General features: G+C 36.5%; 2 protein-coding genes across 3 annotated transcripts; both read right to left on the bottom strand.

The window, feature by feature from the left end:
• Positions 1–4,168: 4,168 nt before the first annotated feature.
• nampt3.2 (nicotinamide phosphoribosyltransferase 3, tandem duplicate 2) lies at positions 4,169–7,823 on the bottom strand. The gene is made up of 4 exons (XM_021467940.3): positions 7,465–7,823; positions 7,310–7,372; positions 5,499–7,205; positions 4,169–5,231 (listed from the first exon to the last, which is right to left on the bottom strand). Exons 1-4 carry the CDS (start codon positions 7,664–7,666, stop codon positions 5,224–5,226), a joined length of 1,980 nt encoding a protein of 659 aa, XP_021323615.2. The 5' UTR covers positions 7,667–7,823; the 3' UTR covers positions 4,169–5,223.
• A 1,484-nt stretch (positions 7,824–9,307) lies between these two features.
• LOC141378705 (uncharacterized) lies at positions 9,308–19,257 on the bottom strand. Of its 2 annotated transcripts, XR_012393937.1 has the most exons (3): positions 14,721–19,257; positions 14,472–14,619; positions 9,308–9,427 (listed from the first exon to the last, which is right to left on the bottom strand). XR_012393937.1 is itself a non-coding variant. In XM_073929791.1 (2 exons), the coding sequence occupies exons 1-2, from the start codon at positions 15,735–15,737 to the stop codon at positions 14,566–14,568; spliced, it is 1,071 nt and encodes a 356-aa protein (XP_073785892.1). In that variant the 5' UTR covers positions 15,738–19,008; the 3' UTR covers positions 13,270–14,565. The 2 variants fall into 2 exon arrangements, 1 of the variants encoding a protein (XP_073785892.1); XM_073929791.1 differs by lacking the exon at positions 9,308–9,427 and having other exon boundaries at positions 13,270–14,619; positions 14,721–19,008.
• Between the last annotated feature and the right edge of the window lie 67 nt (positions 19,258–19,324).

Genomic DNA, 19,324 nt, shown 5'->3' with positions numbered 1-19,324 from the left:
ATATTTTTATATATTTAATATTATTTAAAATAAAATGTATTTAATTTTATTTATTATTTAAAATAGTATTTAAAAATATTTACAGAAAAAACTAAAGGAGGAAAACACATTACTTTTGCCTTGCTAAATTTACTTTTGCTAAAATTAACAACTGCTAAGCATTATCGAGTGTATCATTGCGAGTTTAACAATTTAAAAAAGAATTGTGCATTCATCAAAGTTAATTATTTAGTAAAATGAAAATTAAACCGGTTTCCAAAAATCATCAGAAAATTTACAAGTACAAAAATAGATGTACAAGTCTTCTAGGCTCAGTGTTACAGAAAGAACGCAGTGGTGAAATGTCTTTTCAAAAAGTATTAATAAACATTTTGCAGGGATAGTAAGATTACCTGTGTAATATTTTAAAATGAATTTCTTTTAGGTGGCGCAGTGGGTAGCGCAGTTTCCTCACAGCGAGAAGGTCGCTGATTCGAGCCTTGGCTGGGTCAGTTGGCATTTCTGTGGCATGTTCTCCCAGTGTTAGCGTGGGTTTCCTCCGAGTGCTCCAGTTTCCTTCACAATCCAGACACATGCAGTATAGGGGAATTGAATAAACTAAATTGGCCGTGTATAGGTGTTTCTCAGTGATGGGTTGCAGCTGGAAGGGCATCCACTGTGTAAAATATATGCTGGATAAGTTGGCGGTTCATTCCGCTGTGGCGACCCCTGATTAGTAAAGAGACTGAGCTGAAAAGAAGAAATGATTGAATTTCTTTTACCTTATTTGACAGTAAAAACTTACTACTTGTAGACCAAATATCATCTATAAAATATAAAGAAAAATATTGCTTCCGTGTCAAAATGGCTTTCGGGAAACAACTATTTTCTGATAGGCTATAAAAGTTATTACACTTTTTATTCAAGATACTGATACCACCAAGAACAGTTTTTGGAATTTGCTTTAAGACTGAGTTATAAGTAAGATGGATTTTCATTAAGTAAAGCAGTTTATTAGATGCTTTTCACAATCAAATTATAATCGTTATGCAAAAAAACAGTCCCTGACAGAGAATTTCCTGATAAATCTCACCACTGCTATTTAGTAAATCTCAAACAAAAATAATTCCCTTGTCAAACCAATCTTTTATAAATATACTTTTGTTTTTATGCAATACATGTTGGTTATTCAATGGAAGCCCATTTCACACATTGTATAATAAAAATATATAACTAAATAAAAAAAAAAATTAAAACTATAAATTCAGAGAAATAAAGTCACAATTCTGAGTAATAAAGTCAGAGTTGTGAAATATAATATCATAATTCTAAGAAATAGTTGCAACTCCGAGTTATAAAATCTGCATTCTGAGTTATAAATTCTACATTCTGAGTTATAAAGTCAGAGGTCTCAGAAATAAAGTTACAATTCCAAGTTAAAGTTTAGTGTTTTTCCCATGCTGATAAACTTCAGGTGACCTGTTATATTGATTTTTTTTCCAATTTATACGGTTCCTTTTACAGCATCGATGTTGTAATGTAATTAAAATACTTTCAGTTAAATAAACTTTGGCATTCATTTAGTTGATCAAGCGTGAAATGAGACAAAAAGCCGTTTACTCGCATGTGCCCGTCAGAATCGGCAGGCTAGCGCAGAAGCTCTATTGAATATACTGGGGTAAAATAAATGTTCATGTTTTAAAGACATGGCGGGAAAAAAATTTATTTAATGCCGAGCTTCTTGTAAAATCTGAGACAAACATATCGGATATAACTCAGCAGGTGGAAAACGATGATTTTTAAAGAAAACAGACCTTAAATGTGCAGATATTTGCATTGGCATACAGTTGACCGGAAGCGATTAACCCAGGTTACTGGCAAATTCAAAGTCCTATTAGCATGCTTCGGCATATACTTTATTCTGAGTTATAAAGTCAAAATTGTGAATTATAAAGTCAAAATTCTAAGAAATAGTCGCAATTCAGAGTGATTAATTCTGCATTCCGAGTTATAAAGTCACAATTGTGAGAAATAAATTCACAATTCTGAGTTATAAAGTCAATTCTGAGGGAAGAAAACCGAAAGTTTAGGATCAACACTGTAAACATTGCAACAGCATGCTGTGGACAACAAACCTCCAGCTGTTGCTGTGATTTCAAAGTGCTGATATGGTGTAAACATCACATAATATCATTTAGTTCAGTTTGATTTAAACAATCAAAAGCATATTAGGCATAAAACAATGCAGTCCTCTGGACACCCTGGTATTGTCTATTATTGTTAACCAGGGATTGAAAGTTTAAAAACTTTTTATTTATATTTTGATTTATTAAGACACGACAACATTGCATATTGCAAATCTACATATTTATATAGAAAATGTGTGTGCGCATGTACAGTATATACATACCGTGCTCCGCATATATGACATACTCACAGATCTCTCATTTAAATTATTATTCTCTACAGGAAGGTATACTATATTATATTTGAGCATGTAGATCAGATTAGTCTGTACTGAAGCCAAATCTGGAGCTTATCTAACAAAAGAACTTATGATACTGGTCCAAATTTGTTTACCCAAATTTTTATGTAAGAGAAAAATATTAAATAAAGAATCTAAAAAGAGCAAAACTCAAGAGAAACAAAAAAATTCGTTAAATTTAGTTGAAATTTAGTTTGTTTGATGCGCCTAATTTTTTTTTAAAGTTAGGAGCACCAGTGCTACCAAGCAAAAAGGTTAATTTCGAGCCTTGTATTAATAACATATTATATATAATATTTGCATAATGCTTTCAGCGTATTATAACAGCTCGTTACCCAGTGATAAGCGGTTATTAGGCAAAATTAACGTTAAAGTGAGTAGAGTTTGTCTGACAGGTCCATCTGCGATAGCACCCTTCCAATGAATATTGGATAAGACAAAATGGCCAAGCATCCAGCCCCAAATATACAACTATCTTATTGAAACTCCCAAGATTTTACAAGAAGTTAAAGGACTAAAAGTCTTAGTATGCCTACAGTTTTGTTGTGTGGTCGTGTGCAAGAAATAATGCTCCATGATTATTACCATATTTAAAATATGTAGTGCTGAAAACCGAGATTCTGCCTAGCCAAGGACAAAGAAAGAAGACAGAACTGTACAAGGCCTCAGTACTCAACAAGCAGAACAACTGCATTGCTGCAATCAACAACGAGTGATGTGTATGATTCAGCATAGCGTCAATTTACCTGATATAAAATGAGAACTGCAGAGTCATTTTTAATTAGGTCTTCACTCCATTCAGTTTTTCTTATGGCTGTTAGCCAAAGACGTCTGCGGTTGGCATTAAAAGCAGTGTGGTGTACGATAAAATTTAAGTTTTTGAACTTTTGATTTTGGCATCCCACCGCACAACACGACATGTTTGCCCGTATGCACGGTTGAACCCGTGTGACATCATGTGTGACAGGTTGGTAAGTCCCTTACATGAAGATTAGTGTCCAACAGTTAAGATAAATCACTCTCTCACGCTGTTTGCATATTATAAAAAGTTTTTCTTCATTTTTTTGTCACACTATAAGATATACCATAAGGGACTTTTTACATTTTATTAAACATCAGACTTCATACTACATAGCAATCTTTACTGCCTATTTGTCAACAACCCATATCAGGGCTCAACGCTAAGGATTTCATCAACTGCCCCCTAAACATTTTGTTATATACTTATTTTTTTGCCACTGTAAGAGCCAAGTATGCATAATTCATTTGTGGTTATAATTTAGTTAAAAAGGTTAAAACATGATGAAAATTGATATTTAAATCTAATAAGAATTCATTGTGATTGTATTATCTAAAATGCATAATTTAATAATTAATACAATTTAGAAACCTTTACTTTGGTATTTTGGCTTCCGCCAGTAATATATCATGAGGTCGTTAGTTCATACGTTTAAGTCAGATTGCAGTTGTGGATGTTGGAAGCAACAGTTTTTTGACCGAGCTGATCGAGTCTATTGAAACATTGTGTATTTTTGTTTGCATTTCTTCAGTAAACCTTTTTTAAAAGAAGAATCGGTCTTACTCGCGTTTTTGCAAATACTAGTTGTTGGAATAGAAGCTACAAAAGGTCGTACATAAGGATTTGCCCAAATGGTGTGCCACTACAGCCACATATGTAAAATAATGAGACAAAACACAACTAATACATGCATACAGTTTTATTGAACATCATTTACATAAAAACAAGTGACATTTCTTAAAAACAGAGAAAACTAAAAAATCATATGAAACACACCGTGACCGCTTTTTAACAATTCTGATTGGTGTTTCACTCTGACTCTTTAGTTCTTTCCACCAGAAAACAATGAATGAGGAAAAGTGCAATGCTACACTTCCAGTTAAGCTGAAAATAGCCAATTGTGAGTCTTATTAGCTACTCTGTTCTCTAGGGGGAGGGAATCTGCAGATTTTCTTGATACGATAAGTTCTGTCATTTGGGAAATACTTTGTGTGTGTGTGTGTGTGTGTGTGTGTGTTTATTTTGACAGAAGTATCACTTGGAATTCCCCAGTGTGTGTATTATCGAATCTTCATGTGTGTTCTGCTGTATTGTGTTCTTGATAAAGGCACACTAGTCGTTTCCAGGTAGGTCTCTGGGTTTGGGGAGCCCTGCTCTTAATAAATAGAGAATAGGATTTTTGTGTGTCCTTTTTGTTACCTATCCCCTCCCCAAATATGCACTTTTAAAATAGAGTTTGTAACAGTAAACTCACTAGGAATTGTGGCCAATCAAACACAGTCTGGGGTGTGCATATTAATAATCCTGTGTGCAACATAGCAGTCTGTATTTTGTTCTGATCTGCTTGGTTTTTTTTTTTGTAACCGGGATTTTTCACTCAGGATTTACTTGAGAAAGAGGAAACACCGGTGTGTGTGTGTGTGTGTGTGTGTGGCTCTTGGTGTGTCCATTTCCATCTACTACACGCTGTTTATTTAGCTAATATTATTATTTAATACAAATGTCCCTGTTGAAGGTCATCCCACCGATGTGCAGCTCTGCCAGCCCCAACCAAGCAAGCCAGAGGCGACAGTGGCAAGGAACCAAACTCCACCTATTTAGGTGGAGAAAAAACCTTGGGAGAAACCAGGCTCGGTCGGGGGACCAGTTCTCCTCTGGACAAAACTAAAGGCAGAGCTGCAGTTTGGATGTCGGAGAGGGTCGGGAACAGTGGAGTCCTGTTTTTCCTGGCTATACTTTGTTATGTTCCTAGTGAAGAGAAATTGAAACAGAAAATAAAACAGAAAAATTTGTTATGAGCATAGAAGAAGGACCTCAATGAGGAAATTTCATTGAATGATTGTAGAGAAGCCTGTAGAGAGGCTCAGACACAAATTGTGAACACAAGATTGTAAATAATACAATATAACTGGCTAATAAGAGTTCATAGATCTCCAATATTACTAAATATTGTGCATAAAAGTTGTGTAAAGTATCTTTGTCATGATTTAGTAAAAAATGTTGTGTAAGTCTCACCTGTTTCTGCATGTTGTGTGTGTGCTCGGGTCTGTGAGCAGTGTGGTGAAGAAGGGGATGATGGGAGCTGCTCAGAGGGACACAATTCACTCTCCTTCAGCTCTGCATTTTCTCTGACCTCATCGAAAGTGTATGTCTTTATGATCTTCGCATTCCTAAACACAGTCTGGAGCAAGTCTTCTCCGTACTCCCCCAGACTGCCGCTTCCCTCTTCCAGTGTCACCAGACCATCACTGGGTGTCCTGTGAAGGGAAAGCCGGCCTTTCTTTGACTTTTTAGTGGGGTCTGCAATGGGGTCTTTAAAGACGTTTATGGGCACCCCATTCGTCACCGCATAACTGCACTTAAAGCAGCAGCTGAGCATATCTCGGTTCAGTTTCTGCAGCAAAGCTCCTCCTGAACCAAAGCTGATGTTCTCAATGCTCCATCCGTGCTTTTTAATGCCCTCTAAGATGTCCTGTAAAGAGTCTATGTCGATGCCATCCCCCTGGATGACTCTGATGTAGGGGGGCAGCACCTTATAGCCTTTGGAGTTCTCGAGCGGAGGGAACATCTCTCCTAGGATCTCGAGCACTCTCAGAACTGTTTCTAGGGGGTCTCCTGAATCGGGTCGGACCACCAGCGGGGCGTCTGCGCTACGCATCTCCACCAGAGACCTCAGTTCTTCGCCCCAGATCTTCTCGGAGGCATTGTAGATGTCGTAGCTGTCACTGACCACAGATACAGGGACGGATGGGAACATCCTGACAATGTGTTCAAAAGCGTCCTTCTCGTGGTCCTTTCCCCAGGCTGTGATCGTGCTGTGCTCTGCGGCTGGCACCGAGAAACCAGCAACTGGCTCTTTAGTGCCGTAATATTTCTTGATGAGTCTGATCCCAGCCATGGTGTCTGTTCCTTTGAAGTTCACCAAGTGTGCAGATCCACCGATTCCAGCTGTTTCCTGAGATGAAACTGCTCTGTAACCGAAATCGTGCAGCTTATATTCAAGCCCGTCCAGGCTTCCAGAGGTTTCCATCAGATATTTGGCCAGAATCTTCTTTTGCTCTCGCGAGTTGGTCGCGACAGTGATAGGATACCAGATGTGCAGAAGAATCGTCTCTATCCAGTTAGTCAGCCAGTAGCACTCATCATCTGTGTTTTCCACAGTGAACAGCACATTTCCACGCGGGATTACACTTCCCTCTGGCACAGCCTTGATCTCAGTGGGAAGATGGATGTTGTACTTCTCCAGAATGTAATTCCATCCTTTCTCATTGAACATGTCATCATGAAAGTGTTCCCGGTACACTTCCTTTGCATCCTGAATCTTCTCCAGTGTGACGACCAATCCTTTAAAGTACTTGTGGAGAACATACTGAAGTCCATAGAAAACCGTCGTGTCATATCTGATTTTCCTGGGTTTGTTGGGGTTGGCCTTCTTCTCACGGCACTCAAAGTACATCTTACTAGTGTTGGGCGGGTATTGGTTGTAATGTGTCACCTTGTAGGAGTCAGTGGCTAACAAGATGTTACAGTCAGCATCTTCTTTATGCCTTCCTGAGTCCTCTGAAGCAGAGCTAGCCTGAGAGACACCGTCAGTCTCAGAGAAAGTGTCCAACACAGGAACTCTATCAATCTGAGAGACAGCGTCAATCTCAGAGAAAGTGTCTTTTACAGAAACACTCTCAATCTGAGAAATCTGGTTGGTCTCAGAAGCAGTCTTAGACACTGTGACAGAAGAAGAAAAGACAGTAAAAATTGATCAGTATGCAGGTTTTTCAATAGTCTCTGGATTCATCATTGCATAAACCAAAAACTGAATAATTCCATACCTTTGAAAGCTGGACTCGCTCTGAATATTGCGTCTTCTTCCTCATCAAGAACAACTGCAAGTCCTGGAGAAGATAATATTCAGCATTTAACAAAATGTCAAAAAGAACTAAAGAACAATTTAAGTCAAATTCAGTTGCTTCCCTATTGCACCAACCTTGATATTTAGAGTAACGTTGAACCAGTCTTCTTGTGTTTGTAGGGTCAGCCTTCTTGTGACACTCAGAGTACATCCTACTTGTGTTGGGTGGGTGTTTGTTGTAATGTGTGACAGAGTCAATCTCAGAGAAAGTGTCCATGATAGAAACTCTATCGATCTGAGAGACAGTGTCAGCCTCAGTCTCAGAGAAAGTGTCCATCACAGGAACTCTATTAATCGGAGAGACAGCGTCCGTCTCAGAGACAGTGTCCGTTGAAGGCACACCAGCAATCTGAGAGAAAGCTTCAGCTTCATAAAAGGTGTCCACTGGAGCAACACCTTCAATCTGAGAGACAGAGTCAATCTCAGAGAAAGTGTCCACACTGTAAAAAAAAAAAAAAGTTGAGTAAACTTAAAATAATAAGGCAACCTATCACACATAGCTTTTTGAGTTAACTCAACAAACAGGGTTTGAAGACCAGTGAACTCAAAATATTTTGTTGAATTCCTTAGTTCTCTGAACAAAAAGTATCATGTTCACCCAACAAGATATTTTTGTTTGCTGAACAAAAAATATCATGTTCACCCAACAAGACATTTTTGTTTGCTGAACAAAAAATATCATGTTAACCCAACAAGATATTTTTGTTTGCTGAACAAAAAATATCATGTTCAACCAACAGGATATTTTTGTTTGCTGAACAAAAAATATAATGTTCAACCAACAGGATATTTTTGTTTGCTGAACAAAAAATATAATGTTCAACCAACAGGATATTTTTGTTTGCTGAACAAAAAATGTCATGTTCACCCAACAAGATATTTTTGTTTGCTGAACAAAAAATATCATGTTCACCCAACAAGACATTTTTGTTTGCTGAACAAATATATGACAAAATGGTCCATTATGCATTCACTAATAATTTTTATAATTTAAATTAAATACACAAGAAGTCAATTAACCTTTTATTTTTTTTAAACTGTTAAAAACACAATATAAAACATTTTAGTACAAAAATCAACATTTAACAACTTGTACTGAATGTTTTTACATGTGTGAAAAGTTTGTACACTACAACATTGCCTAAACATAAAATGACAGGCGAGCTTTCTTCATGCTTTACTAAGTTAGTAAAACCAAGCTAATGTGTCCAACACTTAAACCAGATGAGTACAAAAATATCTAATCTAAATAAACGTTAAACCCCACTCCATTCAAAGTATATAAAGTGTAAAGCACTTTGTCAACAAAGTACACAATTCCAAAAACAGACATGAATAAAAGAATAACTCAGAAGGATGTCCTCCTCTTAACTTGAAGTTTTGTCAAGTCTTTCCCAGTTTTTCTGGCCAACGGGGCATCAGAAACTTTTGAACAGTCACTAGAATTCTCATCCCGAACCTCAAAACATTGTCAGTTCAAACATCCTATAAAGCATCTCAAATCTATGAACACAGTAATATGAAAGTACAGTATGTTTTATTTCACATTTGAACTTTAAATTGCACCTACCTGTGTATTAAATGAAAAAAAAATAAAATAAAATATAGTTAGATATACAGTACTGTAAAACTCAAGACTTCAGTCTTCATCTTCAGTCTGCAAAGTTTGTAACCAATGATGGTTGCAGTGCCTTTTTGCAAAATGGCAGTGTGCAACTATAACAATTTAGACTTCAGGGACTGAACTCTCGCAGAGCATGTGCCACCAAGATCCATGAATACTTTCTGAATCACTTCAAAAGTATATTCATAAGTAAAGTTCTTTTGTTTATTCCATATTTAGTGCATACAAGAAACCGAACAAGTAAGCAAAGGCTGCAGGCAGATCTGGAATATCCTGAAGAACAATGGCTTCCTCCAGGATTATAGCGAGGTTTATCACATTGGGCAGGGATGCAGAAGTGCCAACATCATCTTCCACCACAGTGAGGATTCCAATCCTTACATCTCTGGTGCTGTGATCTTCAGGGTCTGTGTCCTTATAGGAGATTAAGTAATAGAAGGAGAAATCAATTGATGTGTAATATTAATTACTACTTATTGTTATTATTACTATTATTGTTGTTGTTATACAAAGAAAATAGAATACATGTAATACTTAAGTACTCACAGCAACAATTTATAGCTATACACAATGAATAATTTATTAAGCATTAGCAAATAGTGAACTCATTATCTGTTAAGTATTAACTCTACATTAATAGACGTTAGTAAGCGGTTTATAAATACAGCTACAAATGCTGTATTCTTGACTTAAAAGCATCTATAAATGTTATTAATAATTGTTTTCATACTCTGTTAATGATTATTTTTTATTACTAATTTAAGTATTGCATTACTTACAAACCAGTAATTTATAAAGTTTGATTTTTAGATCATTCAAATGGCATTATAAATGATTACTAAACTATTCAAATTAACATGTATATAACTTATAATTAAGGCATATATGAATAGTTACTTTGTATGTTAATAAATGCTTTATTAACTCAACAACTTCATGCAGATTTGTGACCTAATCTAAAAGGAGGACTATTTACGCTTTGCAAATCCATTATAAATGATAATTAAAGGCTCAGCATTAAATGAACAATACACCTTTGCCATCTAAACATACTGTAAATTTAATAAAAACAATTTAACAATATATTGAAAACATGTCAATGTTATTTATTGATGTTTAAACTGTACAGTAATTTAATTTTAAACAGGATAGCAAACACTTTTCTCATTTGAGTTTCATTTGTGTATTGTGAAAGTCGTTCATTGTACTGTTTAGAACATAACTGAACATTTAGTTGTCATTTATAAGGGAAATATACAGCATAAATAGTCCTCACTTTAGGACACAAAACTGGATAAAGTCGAAGGTATTAAAACATTTACAAACATACAAAGTAACTATTATTACATGCCTTAATAGTAAAATATATTAATTTTAATTTCAATAGTTTATTAAATATTTATTATGTATTCTGAATGATCTTAAAAAGACACAAACTATTCTTAAAGATCTGGTTTGCAAATAATGCAATACTTAATTTAATCAAAGTACGAAAACACAATCATTAAGCACTTTATACATGTGCTTATAAGTCAGGAATACAGCATTTGTAGCTATATTTACCTACAGTTTTCTAACATCTATTAAATGTAGAGTTAATGCTCAAAGGGGAAATAAAGCACTCAGTCAAGTTTACCTTATTTTGTACGTTGGATTCCACTTTAATGAAAATATATTAAACTCGTTTAATGTAATTATTTAGATGAAAACGGCATGTTTTACAAAAGATTTTAGACCTAGGGCGCAGCCATCTTGAAATGTTGCTGTGTCTGACGTCACAGGGTTGGTTCTGTTTCCTCAGCTGAACAGATAGAGTGGAAGTACTTGATTGAAAACAGAGACTGGACAGCCTAATTTAACCCAAGGCATGAAGTTGAGGACTTGGAGCTGATGCAAATACAAGCATCAGATGTGTGTATAATATAAAAGTATAAATATTTATTCAATTTTTTGTCCTCTTTTAATTACAGATCATTTAAGGTGCTTTGATTCACTCTTTGAATCAAATTCATTGCTCCTGATTCATTTGCTGCCTGACTGCCTGTCTGAGTTTCACCCATGATTGTAACGGACTGAACACGGAGACTGGACAGCCTAATTTAACCTAATGCATGAAGTTGTGGATGTGCATCAGAGAGCTGCTGCAAATACAACAAATACAAGCATTTAAGTGTCTTGACATAGTCCACAAAGACGTGACTTAGTAAAGCGTGAATTGCAAGAATGATTTTAATCGTTGCTTTAGTCTAAATGTAAATCCCCTCGTCAGGCAGTGCTGGAACAGCTTGAGAAAGTGGACCACAGCGCATCAAAGAAAGGTATTAACAAAAGAAAATTACACAACTTAAGACACTTAAATGCTTGTATTTGGTATATTGCAGCAGCTCTGTGATGCACATCCACAACTTCATGCATTAGGTTAAATTAGGCTGTCCAATCTCTGTGTTCAGTCCGTTACAATCATGACAGACAGGCAGTCAGGCAGCATATTACAGAGAATGAATCAAAGCACCTTAAATGATCGGTAATTAAAAGAGGGGAAAAAAAAAAAAATTATACTTTTATATTAGACACACATCTGATGCTCGTATTTGCATTAGGTCCATGTCCTCAACTTCATGCCATGGGTTAAATTAGGCTGTCCAGTCTCTGTGTTCAGTTAAGTACTTCCACTCTATCTGTTCAGCTGAGGAAACAGAACCAACCCTGTGATGTCAGACACTGCAACATTTCAAGATGGCTGCGTCCTATGTCTAAAATCTTTAGTACAACATGCCGTTTTTTATCATAATGGCTACATTAATATACATATATATATATATATATATATATATATATATATATATATATATATATATATATATATAGATATATATATAGATATATTCATTCATTTATTTTCTCTATATTAATCCGGGGTCGCCACAGCGGAATGAACCGCCAACTTATCCAGCAAGTTTTTACGCAGCGGATGCCCTTGCAGGCACAACCCATCTCTGGGAAACATCCACACACACATATTCACACACACACTGATACACTACGGACAATTTAGCTTACCCAATTCACCTGTACCACATGTCTTTGGGGGAAACTGGAGCACCTGAGGCACTTACATGCAAACTCCACACAGAAACGCCAACTGATCTGAGGCTCGAACCAGCGACATTCTTGCATTCTTGCTTGACTACCTACTGCTCCACTGCTGAGCCTATATTTATATATATATATATATATATATATATATATATATATATATATATATATATATATATATATATATATATATATATTTTTTTTTTTTTTCAATCCAATGACTAAAAATAATGTTCACTTAATTGAGTGCTTTATTTCCCCTTTAAAAGATAACAAATTAACTATTTGCTAATGCTTAATAAAACATTTAGTGTGTAGCTATTATTTTGTTAACAAGCAGACTAATGAAAGCAGAATAGGGTATGAAAATGGGTAACTTACCAGACACATCTTGAGAAAACAAGCAGAATTTTCACGCAGAAAAAGTGGCAATCCCTCAAGAGCTGCTCTTTTTCGATGGGTGACAATATCAGTGACCAAGAAGAAAGTAATTTAAAAGAGTGTATTACAGTCTTATAAGGTCTTGTAAATTTAACAAAGGGATTACAATTGTTTTGCAAGTAAAATTGTACTTTGAGCATGATATTTCATTCATGCTGTTGAAAACCCTGTGGCATTATTTTAAGTGTAAAACATAAAACAATAATTTTTAAATAATTGTGTGGTTTCCATACAAAGGAATTTGATAATGGTTGTGTTATCAAAAATAAAAAATAAATGTAATCCCTTGAACTTTGTTTTGTTTCATGTGACAATTGACCCTTCGCTAAGCCACACCCTAAAACCGCCATCCACCAATTGTGGCTTAGCAACCGTAGCTATGCGCAGGGGCTCTGACAAGAAACAGGTGAACGTGTTGTACATATGGATTGTGCAAATCCTACACCAGGTCTCCTAAAAGTTTGGAGGGGATGGTCGAAATATTTCTCTTTTCAAAACCAAAAACCCAAGAGAAGAAATGCCAGCGTGGATCAAGCTCTGTGAGGGGTGCTAAAGGAGCGGAGTTAAGTTGGTTTTGTTTTGATATTTCTGACATTCAGTAATAGACCGACGGCAATAACTCACACACATCTTACCCTAAATAGATCTAAACTGTTTCCTACAAAAGAACAAAGCAGGTTATGTTTCACAGATGTCTTTTTCTTTTTCTTTTTTTTTTTCCGCTCAATATTATGAGTAATGCTCCGTTTAAGCCTTAGCCATAGTAACGTTAACTTAGTCATACTAATAGCGAATAGGTCATAATGACATGAGTTATTGATCTAGTAAAATATGAATCTGCAACTGCGAATCTGTTGCTAACTTTACTGAACTTTATATTTACATCTATTTCAAGCTACAAATATTTGAAATTACAAATCAACAGAACAAAACCGAGATATGATCACAAACTGAGCACTTGCAATTAATATACTTTATCAGCAGCTGTTTTTCAGTCATTTATAAAGAGCATACAAACACACTGACAGTAATAGGTAACTTACTGTCTATTGTTATGAATCAATGATGCTAATATTCGGCAAAATTCCATCAGTTTTCAGTTTCTGGGTGTTTTTTCTATGAATGAACTATTAAAAATTATATCATGCGTGTTTCCTCGTCGCTTATTAACGCTATATTTCATTGCACAACAATTAATCTATCAGGCTTTTTGGCTAAAATAGAGAAATCAGTTTAATTTGTTAGTATTAGATTATTTGTAAATTTCACCTCCCCTGCTGAGCATAAGCTAAGCTGTTGAATGGTCAGAGTATGAGGCGGCTAGGGTAAGCTAGCTTCAATTTTGATAGAATTATTCTCTAATCAGTTGCCTATTATGTTGTGAACATACCAATATAACACATACTGCAGTCCTTTTTTGTCTGGCTTTCTCAGATATCTCACCATGTTCGCCAAAAATTACATTATATGCCTGGCAATGTCTGACACCAGCGCACACATTGTAAAAGCCGTGTCAAGCACGAAAGCTTGACAGGCGTAGCAACAGTAACTAAGGAGAGCGGGGCTTAGCGAAGAGTCAATTACTTTGAGTTACGTACAATAACGTACAGTTAATATTTTTCTATCTTCGTCTATACATGTATTCATTTGAAATAGTCACTCAAAACAAGTGAAACATCTGTTATTTGTCTTACCTTAACTGTCTTACCTCTGTCACACAGTCAAAACACTACTTGACACAATTTGAGTGAAAGAAAAATTGCTTGAAATTTAAAAAAAATTGTTGTAATTCCGTTTTTTTTTTATTTTTTTTAGATGGTATTGCCTGACCTTGAAATTCCTGCTTTTGTTTGACAGGACAACTATGTTGCACATGTTAAAAACATCACACTGATGAATAAGGAAATAAATCTTAGAGTACCTGATCATCCAGCTTGTCCAAAAGTGTCTTCATCTGTGCACCCAATGAATCCCGTCGTTTTCTGTACAGTTTCAGAAGAGGTGCTGTATATTTATCAATTGACTCTCAGGAGATCTACATTAAAGATTCGAGAAAACTCCATGCAGATCTACAGCATACAAAAAAATACATATTAATATTTACACATAAAAAAATATATAACAATGTAAATTCATAAAAATATTGAACAATTGCAATATAGTGACTTACCTCTTCCTTTAAAAAAAGTCCAGGCCATCGCTCTCTAATTTCTTCCACCAATGGCTGAATCTCAACAACTTCTTTTCGGCGAAGAGAAAAGGTTTCTTGCATTTGCCGGTGAATGACTGTCAAATCCTTTTTTTTTTTCTTCATTTCATTGATCATAGCAAGTCTCACCTCCTCAAGGGAATCTTCAGTGTGGCCTTCAGGATGGTCAGGTAAAAAATTTACCTCTGCTCTTTTAGGCTTTTTCATGTAGGGCCTTTCTACCATACCCTCACAAGATTTTCTTTTACAGTTAACACTCAACTCAGAACAACCAGCCTCCTTCAGTTTGGCCCGATAATTGCCAAGCTTAAACTTAATACTCATCACCCATCCGTCCCAACCTGTGCGTTTGCCGGGTTCTGTAAGGCAAGGGTGTTTCTGTACAAGACAAGACGCAACTGACTGGATCTCATAGGCATCAGGGTAGGCTTTGATATCAAATATGGCCTGCACAATCTTGTCCAGAATCTGGGACTTCATTTCTCTTGAGACATTTAGGGGCTTATTTGTCTGCTGGTAAACCTCATTGGCTTTACGCAGCCTGAGTTCAACATCCAGAGGAAAAGTGGGTATGTTAAATGTGGATGGCCACTTTTCAGCACTTCTAAGGTTTCTTAACACAGATGATTCAGGACTTTGATCCCCACTGTGACAGCTTGGCATGCTTGCTGTATCAAGAGAAGACACTGAATTGGAATCTCCTGCAACACCCTGTGAAGGACATACCTCTTCCCACAAAAGCTTTAACGTTGCCTTCTCTGCTGGCAGCTCATTGATATCATTCAAGTTGCAAAGTTCATTGTTAAAGTCCAGATCTTCAAATTGTATTAGAAAATCTCCATTTTCTAATTGACACTTCTCACTAAGGAAAGACTTCAACTGGTCCACCGACTGAGGTCTTTGAGGCAGCTCCACCCTCCTGATGTTGGTAGGGGAAATGTGAATCTGCAACAACATATTCTCTATAAAACAAATCATCTAAAATCAAAAGGCCATTGCTAGTGCTCAAAGATACACCTATTTTCTATTGTAATCTTTATAGTTGGACCCCCAAAAAAATCATCTGTTCAGATTAAACAATTTTATGTCTGATTAAAGAAGCAGAGAAAACTGTTTACGGTTACTTATAACCTCTAAGGAGTTAAAAACACTTTTGGTGTCACAAGCACTTTCAGACCAACTTTGTATGGACTCAGTGGATGAAAGTCATTCAGCATGTCAGGATCAAGAACATGAATGTCACTGAAACTGCTTTCCTTAATCTCAAATGATCTAAAATGTTCAAGATACCAGGCTGACAGTTTTGTGCAAAGGAATGACACATCTTGGGAGGTCACTACACAGTTCAATATTTTGAAAAATTCTGGCAAACCACTACATTGTCCTGCAGAGATTACCATGCCAGCTTTATATCGAACTCCATGCAAATGAATATCAGAGGAGAGTGAGACTTGACTTGTGTTAGGATACCTTCTCTTAATCACTGTTCTGATTGATGTTTCCAGAGAAGCAATTGTGAAAACATTTGCTTTCTCCACATATACAGTTTGTTTAAAAAGATCGTCACCATCTAGATAATAAGCCATTATTTGTTGATGCTTTGAGGAAAGTGTCAATAGAACATTCTTGAAGTTTTGAGTGTCATGGACTACTTTTTTGAAGTAGCTGTGCTTTGCCTCAAAGCGCATTGTCCAAAGTGACACTAATGGTCCAAAACAACTAATCAAATGCGGGTAATGGTTAATAAAATGATGCTTTGGACGTAGCTAAAAGCAAGGAAAAGTTTCAACCATGCAGTAAATTTTGGTGATCTACAATTTTGCTCTCTAGGTAGCACAGCGCCTCCTCTGAAAGTTTTGATGATAGAACGATCTCAGTAATGTCCTTCAGGTCCATTAGAATCTACCAAGATGGTTCATTTTCAGGGATTATGTGACCAATCATTAGAGGTAGCAAACGTAAAAGTGTCCAATTTTCGTGTGCATTTCCCCCTACAGTACCCTTGGCGAAACATGACTTTGTTAATACCTTTGGCTTGTTAACCCTGTCTGAATCTTTGTACAGGAAAGAATTAATGTAGTTATTGAGCTCATCAAATGAAAATTTTCCTTTTGAAATTAAATCTTTCAGGCACAAAGACAATTCTACAGGTACAACACCTTCCAAAAAATCATGTAATGCATCAGGTGGGAAGCCTGTAACAGGATGAAAGAAAGACAAGTGCTTGCTTAGAACACATTCGCCTTTCACACCACTGACATGTTGCACACTTACATCTGTCTGGACTTTCTGCACAAAGGAATTGTGTTCTTCTGCAGTTCTTAACTTGAAATTACTGATCTCAACCTGGCCAGACTTGAGTTCATGCTTCCTTATCAAACAAAATCTACAGAAATTGTCAGAATTAAAGCTTTCTTGAAAGCCTGCCAAGCTATGGGCTCCTAAATTATCAGCACATACGCAAAAGACTGTTCCGTTTACATACTGACTGAGAGCAGGAACAAAAACACCTGTTTGTTCCAAACACTTCACATCCTTTATCAGTGGATTAAGAAATTTCTCATATCCAAAGAGCCGCACATCATCACTTTTACCAAGGACAGCAAGTTGAATGGAATTAAGACTAGAGCGAAATTTGGGCGGCAAGTTTAGAATCACCCAATAAATAGCAACCATCTTATGAATTTTTCTTGAAGTGCCCAAGGGATTGCACACTTCAAATTCATCCACATACAGTCCCAGAGATATTGCAAGGTCTTTGTCACATAGTAGTCTGTTCTCTTTAAAGTAGGAACCATCTTGAAAATACTCATAATGTCCAGAAGTAGACTCTCCACTGAACACAATCTTATTCAAAATATCTTTATGACCCAGTAGGCGTTCTAAGACATGATATAAAGACACATAAACAAAGTGTTTTTTGTGTGTTCTGTCATAGAGATACTCAGTTGGCTCAATTACAGAGAAGTGCTTTTTGAAATATAAGTTCCTTCTATGGTCTGTGGATTGTCACCGACTCGGTCCCAGTCATTCCCCTCGCTGACCAGCAGAGGTCACCATCTCCGGACTTCTAACCATTACGTCATCCATTCCACCTGATCCCAGCACACCTGTTCTCCATTCCACTAATGACCCACGTACCACATATAAGCAGCTCACACACACACTTCAGTGCGAAGTCTTGTTTAGCCCCGGCCAGCATTTCTGAGTGTTCTATCCTGCCTGATCTCCCGTTTACCACTTCAGCCCGTTTCACGACTCTGCTCTGTCTTCTGCCTGCCCTCGACCAAAGCCTGTTTCCTCGGACTCTGATTCTCGCTGCCTGCCCCTGACCAAAGCCTGTTACACGGACTCTGAATCACGCTGCCTGCCTCTGACCCAAGCCTGGTAATCACACTGTGTCTGTTATCTGCTACGTCTCCCTTGATGTGTATGTTGTATGTCCGCACAGCCGTGCGAGTTGTTGATGTTTAAGTGTGACTTAATAAATACTGCAAAATGGATCCCTCCGTGTCAGTCTCCCCGTTACATGGATAAACTACCTTTTTCTGTAGTAGTCAGGAGAAGAGGATTGGTCTCAAAAATAGCACTGCTAATTTTCTGGAGGATACTAGCATCTACATCAATGTTGTGGTTGACAAATATTTTTGATGTTTTCAACAGCAAGAGACTTGGAAATGTAGAACATATCATGAATTTCCTCAATGATGCAATGAATGGCACTCTTGGATACATGCAAGACTGTTTGCATTTTCAAAAAGAGAGATGCCAGTTTGTGTCTAAGAGTCTCAATATCCATACTCTCACAACCAATTTCAGCAGCCTCTTGAACACACCGTGAGGGCTGCTCTGCATCATCATGATTGTCATCAAAGTTTGTTGTATCAGTATAAAGGTTCTCAGTTACAGTGACTGAATTTCTTATATCTTTTATTGTGTGATGTTTGTGTTTCCTATTCCTGTGAAAGGTAAAATTGGTGAGCTTGTTGGTTTTATACTCACAGCTAGAAAAAGGACATTGTATAGTTTCATGACTTCTTAGATGTCCTCCAAGATGTTTAAAAAAAATCACTTTTACTGCAAACAGTTTCAAACTCACACAACTCACATTTTAATTTTACATTGACATGTCTAATAGGTCTGTGGGTGTGGAAGCGCGATAAATGTGATTTCAAAGCACCTTGTGTCCTAAATGAGCAGACACAATCCGAGTATAGACAGGGCCAGTTTGCCCCTTTGTGACCTCGTCCATGACGAAGCCTGTAGTGTTTTACCAGGATCTCAGTGTCAGTATTTGAAAATTTGCAGTATCGGCATTGCATTACGTCAATATTTAATTATTTTATTAAATTGGTGGAGTCATTTTGAGCAAAAAAAAAAAAAAAAAAGAATGTATTTTTAGCCATTTTACTTTTTTAACATAAATTTAATCTAGCTGACTGTTTAGGTAAGTTGGTTGAAATATATACTGGCAATTTAGTCGAGCTAACTGATGAACAAGCACATAATGCTCTTACATTAAAAAATAAAAATCACGCGATTTTCATATTATTCAAATGACAAAG

The sequence above is a fragment of the Danio rerio genome, chromosome 18 (genome assembly GCF_049306965.1).
Source record: "Danio rerio strain Tuebingen ecotype United States chromosome 18, GRCz12tu, whole genome shotgun sequence".
NCBI lineage: Eukaryota > Metazoa > Chordata > Actinopteri > Cypriniformes > Danionidae > Danio > Danio rerio.
This window is presented reverse-complemented; position numbering and strand designations above follow the sequence as displayed.